This window comes from Papio anubis, chromosome 19, assembly GCF_008728515.1.
Source record: "Papio anubis isolate 15944 chromosome 19, Panubis1.0, whole genome shotgun sequence".
In the NCBI taxonomy this organism is placed as follows: Eukaryota; Metazoa; Chordata; class Mammalia; order Primates; family Cercopithecidae; genus Papio; species Papio anubis.
In genome coordinates, this window is record NC_044994.1 from 16,402,530 (window position 1) to 16,415,283 (window position 12,754).

The window sequence follows — 12,754 nt, forward strand, 5'->3', positions numbered from 1 at the left end:
TGATGATAATTAAGAAAGTATTAGTTATGCATAATAGTACTGTGGTTTAGAGGCAAAAAAGACTCCCACTGTTTTAGAGACACATACTGAGTTATTTAAAAGATGAAATGAGTGCTTGCTTTGGCAACACATATACTAAACACTGGAATGATACGAAGATTAGCATGGCCCTTGAACAAGGATAACATGCAAATTCATGAAGTGTCCCATATTTTTGTAGAAATCAGTTCAAGTAATCTGCGTACAATATGGTTTTTGTTTTGTTTTTTTGAGACGGAGTCTCGCTCTGTCACCCAGGCTAGAGTGCAGCGGGGTGCTTTCGGTTCACTGCAACCTCTGCCTCCTGGGTTCAAGAGATTCTCTTGCCTCAGCCTCCTAAGTAGCTGGGATTACAGGCATGCGCCACCACACCTGGCTAATTTTTGTATTTTTTGGTAGAGATGGGGGTTTCACTATGTTGGCCAGGCTGGTATCGAACTCCTGACCTCAGGTGATCCACCCACCTTGGTCTCCCAAAGTGCTGGGATTACAGGCGTGAGCCACGCCACCATGCCTGGCCCAACATAGTGACTATAGTTACTAACAATGTATTATATACTTGAAAATTACTAAAGAGAGTAGAGATTAAAGTGTTCTCACCATAAAAAATAAGCATGTGAGGTATGCATATATTAGCTCAATTCATCCATTATACAATGTGCAGTATACATATTTCAAAACACCATGTTGTACACTACAAATACGCAATTTTTGTTAGTTAAAAAGCTATGTTCTTAAAAAGAATAAAGATAAAATGGTATAGCTTGGATTTGCTTTAAAATTATAGGAGGTCGAGAACAGTGGCTCATGCCTGTAATCCCAGCACTTTCGGAAGTCAAGGTGGGAGAATCTCTTGAAGCTGGGAGTTCAAGACCAGCCTGGGTAACATAGCAAGACCCCATCTCTGAAAAAAAAAATTTAATTAGCCAGGCATGCTAGTGACGCCTGAAGTCACAGCTACTCAAGAGGCTGAGGTGGGAGGATCACCTGAGACCCAAGGAGGCTGAGGCTGCAGTAAGCTATAATCACACCACTGTACTCCAGCCTGGGCAATGGGGTAAGACCCTGTCTCACAACAAATAAAAATAAACTAAAACATTGATGTGGCGATTTATAGATGAAACCAAGTTGGACACATGGTAAATGTTGAGGCTGAATGATGGGAATCAAGGGTTCATTATATTATTCTACTTGTAGGCATGTTTGAAAATTTCCATAATAAAAAGTTTTAGAAATGGGATTTTTCACCTGAAAATATTTTTTATTTATCTTCATACATAAGTTTCTTAGCTCTTTGCTAGTTGGTTGATTTAAGCATAGCCTTACAGATTATGGCTGCCCTAGAAAACTGCTCTCATTCACCCACAATAGTCACTCATCGAGAGTAGATGAGAACAAGCGCTTGGAGTCTGCTGAAAATATGTCTCACCATCATTTGCTCAGAAAATGCTAGAACTGGAAGCAACTTTGGGGTTTTCCAACTGAGTTTTAAAGAGTCTCAGCCCATCTCCAAAAGAGCAACTCATATCTGCTCTATACACTAGGGCAGGACAAGGTGAATATTCTGAGGAAAGATGCCTCACAGTTTCCCAGAGTAATTCCTGGCAATAAGCTGGCAACTCAACTTGGGTTTGTGAAGGTAATTCTCATGAATCTAGACTCACGCTGCCTTGTTTCTTCTTCCTAACATACTTGAAGTGACCCCATGGCCTAGCAGCTTGTTAGTCTTGGATGAGGTTTTCGAATTGGAGCCCTGTTTGCTGGATAACCACTCTAGTCTCCTCCTGCCAGGTTGGCACTCCCTCTCATTTGTTACGTCTCCAAAAGCACTTTTGTGGGAGAGATGGATGTCACATGTAATGAGAGTGGTCTGCTGGTTTTTGGTCCTCTGCTTCAGCTGCTGCCATTCAACTTGCCAATCTGTTCCAGGTGTCCAATCTCCACTAGCCTCTGATGACAGACACCTGCCAAGGCAGGACTGCCAACAGTCTGCCTACACCACAGCACAGTGGGGCCTTGGCTGACCTCCATGCCTTTTAGAGTACCAAGCATCCTCTTCCTTTACTATTCCTCTGCAAGCTTCTCATTGCCTGCTCCTTGGTCCCTAGTTCTCTTTCCTCTCTTGGGAGAGCTGAGATAGGCTTGTGTCCAGCTTGTGAAAGAGGTGGGCCCCACAGCAGAGCTGCTTGTGCTTCTAGTGATGCTACTCATTCTTTTTATTGCAACCCTCTACTTTCCAGGACAAGTACTCCAGGCAGGGAGTGGGGAGATAAAAGGAAAGCACAGGCTCCCATTGTTCTGGGAACTACTGTTCCCTCCAGCCCCCAGCCCTCACCACAAATCTGGCTCATTCTGGACAGGGCTCTTGCTCTTTCTCTTACTGTTCCTGGGTTCTCTGAAAATCAAAGGTGTAGCTTAAGTGCTCCTGGTCACTACATGATGAGGAATTACCCCAAATATTTCCTGATAGACAAGGATGTTTTTCTACCCAGGGCACCAGAGGATCTCTGCGTGGGGTGACTTGTTACTAACTCTATTCCCCGATCTAATGAAGTCTGAGCCCAGATCATCTATCCCATATCTTTAGGAAGTGAGATTTTGTTTGGGTTTGGTTTTTTTTCAGACAGAGTCTCGCTTTGCCACCCAGGCTGGCGTACAATGGCATGATCTTGGCTCACTGCAACCTCAGCCTCCTGAGCAGCTGGGACTACAGGCGTATGCCACCACACTCAGCTAATTTTTGTATTTGTAGTAGAAATGGGGTTTCGCCACATTGGCCAGGCTAGTCTTGAACTCCTGGCCTCAAGTGATCCACCCACCTCGGCCTCTCAAAGTACTGGGATTACAGGCATGAGTCACCGTGCCTGCCCTAGGGAATGAGGTTTTAAAACCAAGGTGGTTTTATTCTAGTGATTAAATGTTTTCATGTTAAATAATTTTTATTTACCACTAACAATATTTTCTCAACATAATCTTACTTCCTGGAAGGTATTTTCTTAGCTTACGTTTTTTTAGGCTCTTTGTTTACCTTCAATTCCTCATTGAATTCCTTGTGTAAATGATTTGTGTGCAGTGACAACTGTTATATTACACTCCCCTTCCCTGCAGCTAAGAACTAGAATCTAAAGCAATCAGAAGGGTGAATCAACTAAGCAATCACCTGGGGTCCTAATCTACCATCTCAACAAAATAAACCTCTCAGGTTCTTAGCCACATTTACTACAGAAGGCTTTATTCAAGCTAATCAAGTGCAAGTATAGAATCAGATGAAAAAAAGTCCCTATCATATTTCTGTTATAAAAAAATCCTTCCCTATCTTAAACTTGTAAAGGTATTTTACATTTTCTGCCAAAGTAGTTAAGTTTTGAACTTCCACATTTAACTGTTTGATTCATCTAGAATCTGTATTTACGTTTATGAAATAGAGATCCATTTTCTTTTTTTCTTCCATATTAAATGATTATCCAAGCACAATTTACCAAACCATCTATTCTTTCCGTCGCTCATCTGCTATGCTATAGCTCTATTACATATACCAGGACAATGAATTTTCCTTTTCAATAAGTTTTCTCTCTTTCAGAAAGTTTTATTATTACATTCTTTTTTTTTCCCAAGACTTATTCCTAGGTATGTGACTTTTTTAAAGCTACCGTAAATATATTCTCCCTCTTTTAATTGTAGTTTCTGTCTGTTGATGGTCCACGGAAATGTAATTGGCTGATTTATATACAGCAGCCTAGCCAAACTTTCTTTCTCTAATAACTTCTACAAGTTTTCTATGGAGACGATGTCATCTAAGTTTTATGTGTATGTGTCTGGGTGTGGCCTCCAAATACTACTGAATAAAAAAGATGAGCGCAGGCACCTTATTCCTGATAAGAACTGTTTTAATATGCTATTATCAAGTAGTTTAAGTTTTAACCAGATTAAGTTTTCTTCTATTTGTGATTTGCTAATGTATGTATCGATCATTTTGAATAACTGTTTAATTTTGTTGAAATGTTTAAAATCTATTAGGTTGACCATATGGTTTACTCCTTTAATCTATTCATGTTAATATAATGAATAACGTTTACAGAAGCATAACATGGATCCAACATTTTCAGATTCTGACTAATTTGCTTTTTGTCATTATCATTTACACTGTATCTGGCGGCAAGGTTGAAGTAAATATCAGTATCTTTACCACATATAATAAGTTTGGTAATACTGCTAACAAGTGAGAAGCTTAGAGTTCAAGATAAACATAATAAATTAGGCCCAATTGCTGAGAATTGCTCCATGGAATGTGGCCAAGATGGCAATAAGCTCTGTAAATATAAATCTGACTACAGTACGGTGTCGGCTAATTTTCCACAAAGCAACTAGATATTTTCTGGAAAAAAGTACCACAGAAATGAAGGTGGTGAGATTTTAACAGCTTCCACATTAAACTTCTGTTGCACAAATGGTTCTACAGCTAAAAAAGAAAATAATGGTTGAAAATGCTTGTTCTATTTTATAAGCAAAAGTTAAGCTGGGATTTAATACTTTCTATGTGAACTACAATTTATAATATGCTCTTTTCTCATTTAAAAAAAACATACATTGTCTCTTTTTAAAAAATAGTTTACAATCCATATGTTTCCCATGTCTCCCTAAATTTATGTATTTCCCAGGGGGTACTACTGGTGGTATGGGGTGAGGGAGAAATGCAAGGTTTCTATGGGAAAGTTAAATAAATAGTAAGAAAATTACTTTTTTTAATAGTAAGGAAAATATAAATCTAAGACAAGGTCAAATACAATTTTCACATGAATTTTAAAGATAAAACACAAGATTTCAAATACATTTTTTGGTCACTTCAGGCTGATCCCCCAGGTCATGTAGCAACATATGCCTGTTTGTCTAAAACATAACCCAAACTACTATGAATACAAATTATTCTTGCTATCAATATAAAAACTGTCTATTATAATCACAGATTATTTATTATGCAATGTAGGGTATAGGCAAGAGGGATTTGATAGTACTGAATACTCTTGCTTCCTATTCTAAAATTAAACTTTTAAATTATCTGTAGCATATGCTCTATTTATTTGATTAGGGAAGAACTTTAAGAAAAAAGGTTTTAAAAATCTCCTATGAAAGCTACTTTTTAAAAACAGGAAATTATGTTTTCCCACATACTACACTGCTGACAATTTCCTAAGTTTTCCTCTTTCACTTTGAATAACTGAAGAACGTCATATTACATTTATAGGTTTAATAAGTTGCATCTTAGTTATCAGTTACACTTTTCTGGGTAGGTCACCTACTTGCATTTCTTTGTATTCTTCCTTAGTGACCTGTCCTGATTGCATTTGTTTTTGAAAGTTTAATCTCATCTTAACTTTCACATTTGCACCATTCTGGTTTTGACTTTAGCACACGGAATATACGAATATGGTATAATATAATTCTGTCAAATGCAAAATAACTACTGTCATGATGATAGCACACATACAAAAGAATTACTGGGGCCTGACAAGCAATAAAGAAATCCCCTGTAGCTACAGCAGAGGACAGCATCTAAACACAATGCTTTTTCTGATATTAATAATACTGAATATCTGCATGCTTCTTTGAACTTCCCAAAGATTTCACCTGTGTTCTCACCAGACTGGCATGGTGTATGTGTTAAATAGTTAAAGACTGTCTTCTCTTTAGAGATTGGTAGGTCTGTCACGTTTACCGGTAAGTATTTCATGTCTTCAGTAGAATTTTGAACTCCAAAGAAACTGATAGTAACTACAGAGGGAGTCAAGAAAGACACTCAGTGCTGGACACAGAATTTGCGATTATAAGCATGTTTAGAGGACAACCTCTAACCCAACCAAAGAAAACTGTGTTTTGATCTAGTTGGTTACCTAAAACTCACTGATCTTTGAAAAATGAATACAAACTGAGACATTTTGCTAACAAAGGGATACCATACACAAGCCAGTGAAGTGATGCATGCGTTTTTCTCCTAGAACCATAGTCAAAACCAGTTGTGGCCAGAATCATGGTACAGAATTGGAATCAGAGTTACACGACCTACAAATATTAAACAAAAAACTATTTTCCAGAAATTACCACTAATAACTCTTTACCCAAAAAGTAATTTTTACAATGATAACAGGATATATCCTTCACTGATCATGTTATAAAATATTTTACTATATGAACACTAGCACACATATACACCGCTGTCTCTGTAAACGGGCTGAAATCAGAGAACTGTGGGTATCTATTACATCTCATTAATTTGGGACAATCTCTAGGACTAAGCCCTCAAGGGGATAGAAACATACTTATGTTATTAGACAGTATAAAACAGGTGTGTTCAGCAAGTCCTGGGTCTTAATAAATGTCTTTGTTTAAATTTAACTAAACTGCATCAATAGGCTGGCAATATCGCCACTCATTCTTAATAAAACCAACTGGAAGATCAAATGACCAGAAACTAAAATAGCAATGGAAGGTAGAGTCATAAAAGATGTATGATGAGAAAGGGCGCATAGGATCAGTTTCAACAGGTAGTTCTGAATAACCTTTCTAAATCACCAACTCAAGGATTTGTATGCCCCTCTAAGAACATGGTCGCTAAACCCAAGTTTTGTGCTCTGTTCCTACAATTATAGATGATTCTCTTAAATGGATAGAGGAAAAAGTATGTAAGTTAAACGCTGTCTTTGAGGTGATATAGCAATATAAATCCCCTACGTAGGGATAAATGAAGACAGGGCATACATTTCTTTATGAGTCCAAATGTACTTTATCGTAAAAAGGCGGCAGTGACAACTGTCAGAGGCAATCCTACCTATGTTTCTTGATGCCATTGGAGAGAGCGTCTCCGCCACCACAGTCTTTTTCTTCGGACATTCTGTGTCTTCTACTGCCCAAATGCTCTCCTTCCTCTTCAAAGGAGTGTGCTGTCACTGCTTCCAGTCTACTCAGGGACCGTTCGGACTCAGAATCTGTGGCAGAGCAGGTTCATAGTTAATGAATTGAACTTGGGTGTGAGGCTTCGGTAACAATGGATCCCTCCCTTCATGCCTCAGGCTTTGAAACCTAAGCAGCCTACTTTGTCCCTCAACAATCCATCCGTTAACTACCTCCTCAGGGATTTCACAGAACCTCCACCCAATATAAGGCTGAAGTGGATTTATCAAACAGATGTACACTTATATAAGCTTACAAGTAAACAGATCTTACATAGTAAAAACATCTCCAAAGATTATCCAGTTCTTTATGAAATCATATTCAGTGGTTGCCCCCAAAATTTCCACCTCTTTCTTCCCTCACAAAGCATCTTAAGTATAACTTCCAAAAAATTTTTAATTTTTAAAACTCATGTATAATGAAAAAACTATAGTAGCTAGTGTCCTTATGAGAAGTATAAATTACATCCAATACTGTAAACATAAAAGCAAAGTAATTTTAAAATACTTTAAAAAGGTCGGGTCAGTGGCTCACACCTGTAATCCCAGCACTACTGGGAGGCTGAGGTGGGAGGACTGATTGAGGACAGGAGTTCAAGACCAGCCTGGGCAAGATAGCAAGACCTCATCTCTACAAAAAGTTTAAAAACAAAAAAAAATAACAGCCAGGTATGGTGGTGTGCACCTGTAGTCCCAGCTACTGGGGACGCTGAGGCAGGAAGATCGCTTGAGGACAGGAGTTGAGACTGCAGTAACCTATGATCCCACCACTGCACTCCAGCCTGGGCAGAGTGAGACCCTGTCTCTATACAAAAATAAATAAAATACTTTTAAAAATACTTTTTCCAGGATGATAATATTTAAATTCTCAAGGACAAAGCCTGAAGCATCCCTATATTAATTGCCAGGCAGGCATTCTTAGGATGGAAAAGTCACATTTCCAGTTGGCTATATATTCAGAGTGGTGCCATCTGCCAGTTTGGGAAGAAGACAATGCATTTTTGTACATGACAGTAGAGTTTCCAGGCACCTTTACATTCTTCATCTCTTTTGAACATCACAAGGATGCTTTAGTGGAGGTGAGGCGGGACAATGTGATTATTAACAAGTGTACTAACAGTCTCTCATGGCTTGTGAGTGGGCAAGACATGATTTGAACCCAGGTTTTCTGACTCCTTGTTTAATGTTTTATGTATTTTGGCTCAAAACAGCAGTCACTCTGTCTCCATTAAACTTTAAATGGTACCTGAGTTTTTTATTAAAATGGAAATTCACGATGACCTCCAACTTCCCATCTTAAGCAGAGGACAAGCCATTCCCTCATCCTCAGTTCTAGGAAAGGCTCTGATACACAGTCCAGCAAACTTCCTATTTCAACAAATTTATCAACAATCTGCTAAATCTGTATAACAGCTAAACTGGTCAGGAAATAAAAACGTTTTATTTTTTTCCCCCCCTTTGCTTTCTTTCCCCACTACTGCATTACATAATTCAGCAAAAATCACAGAACTGTACTGTTACCACATTAGGCTGACTCCAGAGAACAACAGTTGGACCAGCCTAGGTGCAGGTTAGATCGTGCACCTTGAGCTCTCAACGCTGGACCCTATGAATGATCTAAGTTACTTGCAGAAAGGCTTTTAATGTTGGGAAAGTTTTGTTTTCTATAAATATAACTTTAGTAAAATTTCTGAAAATATAGTTTTCTTCTGTCCTATACCTTATAACAAAGAAACAGATTTTTTTTTTTTTTTTTTTTTTTTGAGATAGAGTCTCACTGTGTCGCCCAGGCTGGAGTACAGTGGTGCAATCTCAGCTCACTGCAACCTCTGCCTCCCAAGTTCAAGCAATTCTCCTGCCGCAACCTCCCGAGTAGCTGGGACTATAGGCGTGCACCACCATGCTCAGCTAATTTTTTGTATTTTTAGTAAAGATGGGGTTTCACCATGTTGGCCAGGCTGGTCTCAAACTCCTAACCTCAGGTGATCTGCCCACCTCAGCCTCCCAAAATGCTGGGATTACAGGCATGAGCCACTGCGCCTGGCCAGAAATGGAATATTTTAATAATACATTTAAAGAGACATTTATTTTTCATTGTCAATTTTGGCAGAAGGAAACAAACTATCAATGGAAAAAAATTAAAGAACACCTAAATAGTCAACAAGAGGGGGACAGTTGCCTGTCAGATGAAATAAGTTAACATTATGTTTACATGAACAACTTAATGAAATAGAAGATTGTTTTTAACATACATAATGCTAAGACAAAAAAACCAGGACAATGCTTTGCAACTCTAAAATACAAGCAAAGAAATAATTTCTCTGCATTGAAGAAAGGCCAGTCTGGTTCAGGTAAGCAGATGTCTGAAAAAATGGGAGCAATACAATGACAGAAGTTTGTTGAGGGCACGTGTGGAAAGAGATCGGTCAGTTTTCTGGAGTAGGCACAGGGCTGTCAGGAAAGGCTGCAAAGGAGAGATGGCACAATGGCAAATTTTGAAACAGTGGAATTGGTGCTCGGCAGAGGTGAGAGAGGTGCTCCAGGAGGCGGCGGAACAAGACCTACATCAGGGATGATAACGGCTGTCTTGGGTTGGTGGGGTGAGGGGTGAGTGCGGTTCCACTCCAACATTTTGAAGTTTGTTTCACTTGAGAAAAATTAAAAATGTAAAAAGTCAAAATAATTTCATCTGTACTGGTATTATTTAAGATGCCGTATTAGTTTATGATTTAGAAGTCATGAAAACAAAGCAACGAAGCAAAATACCTCAAAAGCATTTATGCACAGGATTTAAGAGACATCAATCATAAGGCAGGGATGTGCCCACCTAAAAATAATTCTTTTAGCAAAAGCAGACACAAACATTAAACAAGAAACAGTAAGAGCTTCTATGAAGCCAAGATGGACTTCACAGAACAAGATTTCAACTCAGTGACTACACAGGCTTAAGATCTGCGACCCACAAACTCATCAGTCACACTGAGAACCTCTGCGTGGGACCAATGCCCTGACCCCTAGGGATGCTCCAACAGATGACAGTGCAGACCCCTGTCCTGTGATTAGCAGCCCCTCATTCACCCGTTCCGCACCCCCTCTTTGTCCTCACTCTTCTCCCTATCTCCCTGTGCCTCCACCTCTTTCTTCCCCCTCCCCCACCCCCCTCCTTACTCCTCTATACCTTGCCCTCAAACCTCTTGCTATAATATAGTCAGGCTATCCCCACCCTTCCCCTGAAGGGTTCTGAGAAAGGTCACCAATTACTTCCACATTGCAAAGTCCAACGGTCATTTTTCAATTCTTATTGTGACTCATCTACCACATCTGATGCTGCTAAATTCATTCCTCCCTTCCTTGTATCATGCAAGGCCTGTGAAGTGAAGGAAGCATAAGATCTGGTCCCTGCACATGGCCCGGCAGCGGGGAACTGTTTCGTGAACAAACGAGTTCAGCAGATTTCTCTAAGAGTCTGAATGGGGGCCGTGGGCCACAAAGGAGGCATCAGTCAACTTAAAGAGTGGAGAATGTTGTATCAGGAAAGAACTGTGGCTGATGATTGTGCTGAGTTTGCTGACAAGGAGTAAGAGTGGGGATGAGGACAGTTACAATACAGGAGCTGTCCCAAGCAATAAGAACACCATGGCCAACACAGCGAGGAATGCAGTGTGCAGTGAGATGGCAGTGGAAGGCACAGAATGGGCGGACATGAGACTGTGAGTCAGTCTTAAAGCTGACTATATAGGATAAAAATCCAATGCAGGCCAGACGTGGTGGCTCACACCTGTAATCCCAGCACTTGGGGAGGCTGAGGAGGTTGGATCACTTGAGGTCAGGAGTTCGAGACCAGACTGGCCAACAAGATGAAACCCCATGTCTACCAAAAATACAAAAATCAGCTGGGTATGGTGGCACTGACCTGCAATCCCAGATATTTGGGAGGCTGAGGCGGGAAGAATTGCTTGAACTCAGGAGGTGGAGGTTGCAGTGAGCTGAGATTGAACCACTGTACTCCAGCCTGGGTGAGACAGCGAGAATCTGTCTCCAAAAAAAAAAAAAAAAAAAAAAAAAGCAGGTAGTGGGAAGAAATATAACATGAAGCTAGGGATGAGGTAGTCTCCCAATACATGTCATGAGGTTCTGTATACTCACTAGAGAGAAATCATAAACTCTGAGCTTTCTTGTTTCAAAGGCAAAGAAGTAAACATCAATTACATGATTTACAGTGCCTGTGAAATAAAAACTAGTTGCTTAAAAGCCAAAGCTCAGTGATTTCTAGTGCAATGAATAGAGAAATGTGGAATGTAAATAGTGTGAAATAGTCTGGGCTTACTCTGTCGGTAACGGAGAACCATTCTCGAGAGCTTATACCTTCAAAGCCTTGGTCACACCAATCTATTGCTAGTACGGCATCGTTTCATGTGGAGACTCGCAGATCTACAGATATTTAAGTTTAAACATGTTTAGCCCAATACCAAAGAGGGCATAGCCACTGTGGAGGTTGCTGATGAAAGTTAAAGCCTATCCACAGAAGTTATTTTCAAGTCTCCCTGTAAAACAAATCAGTGCTACATCTCAGTACCTCTGAAGTGATAATTCAATCTTTTTTCTTTTTTTTTTTTTGAGACGGAGTCTCGCTCTGTCGCCCAGGCTGGAGTGCAGTGGCACAATCTCAGCTCACTGCAAGCTACGCCTCCCGGGTTCACGTCATTCTCCTGCCTCAGCCTCCCCAATAGCTGGGACTACAGGCGCCCGCCACCTCGCCCGGCTAGTTTTTTGTATTTTTTAGTAGAGACGGCGTTTCACCGTGTTAGCCAGGATGGTCTCGATCTTCTGACCTCGTGATCCACCCGTCTCGGCCTCCCAAAGTGCTAGAATTACAGGCTTGAGCCACCGCGCCCGGCCAATCTTTTTACTTTTTGCTTTTTTTTTTTTTTTGAGACGAAGCCTCGCTCTGTTGCCCAGGCTGGAATGCAGTGGCACAATCTCAGCTCACTGCAACCTCTGCCTCCCCTACGCAAGCGATTCTCATGCCTCAGCCTCCCGTGTACCTGGGACTACAAGCACGTACCACCATGCCCAGCTAATTTTTGACCTTTTAGTAGTGATCGGTTTCACCATGTTGCCCAGGCTGGTCTTGAACTCCTGACCTCAGGTGATCTGCCCACCTCGGCCTCCCAAAGTGCTGGGATTACAGGCATGGACCACTATGCCCCACCGATAATTCAATCTTAAAATTCTGGGTTCTTCAATGTTCCCCCCACATATAAATATCGAAATGTTAGTAGGCAATATATTAATGCCTTAGTCGAAAGCATGAAGTAATGGGAAGAGGTGCATCCTGCCTCCCATGTGCTAGTTGCAGTGCTTTCTTGCAGGAGGGTGAGGCCACAACATTCGGGCTTTTAGGACAAAAAGGAGAGGGAGGAGGGAGGAACAGGGAGTTGGTAATTAATGGGGATGGAGTTTCAGTTTGGGATGACGAAAAAGTTCTGGAGAGAGATGGTGGTGGTGGTTGCACAGGAAAGTAAAGGTACTTCATCTCACTGCATTGTACACTCAAAAACGGTCATGCTGGACAGTTTATGTTATGTATATCTTACCACAATAAAAACAACAACAAACAAACAAAAACCAGGCAAACATACAAAAAACCTGTCACTAAAAGTCAATGAGCTAGCTGTCATGTTGGATGCATGAACTATATTCTGGTCTGGTTAACTCTTACCTCACTTCCAGGAAAACTGGTCGATTTTTCTAGAGCCATATTTTTTAAT

The 12,754-nt window shown here is 40.4% G+C and overlaps 1 protein-coding gene and 1 non-coding gene across 12 annotated transcripts in view; one reads left to right on the forward strand and one right to left on the reverse strand.

The window, feature by feature from the left end:
- OSBPL1A (oxysterol binding protein like 1A) overlaps positions 1 to 12,754 on the reverse strand; it is a 247,289-nt gene that overhangs the window by 56,365 nt on the left and 178,170 nt on the right. For all 11 annotated transcript variants that reach the window (XR_004180037.1, XM_017951628.3, XM_017951626.3 and 8 more), the window contains one exon: positions 6,863 to 7,019. Coding sequence is in view for 10 of the 11 variants with exons in the window: in XM_017951628.3 (XP_017807117.1) it covers positions 6,863 to 7,019 (157 nt within the window). In the remaining variant the exon portion in view is untranslated. The remainder of the gene's footprint in view (positions 1 to 6,862; positions 7,020 to 12,754) is intronic.
- On the forward strand, positions 112 to 216 carry LOC116271596. The gene has a single exon (XR_004180207.1). It is a non-coding gene; the product is annotated as a U6 spliceosomal RNA (small nuclear RNA).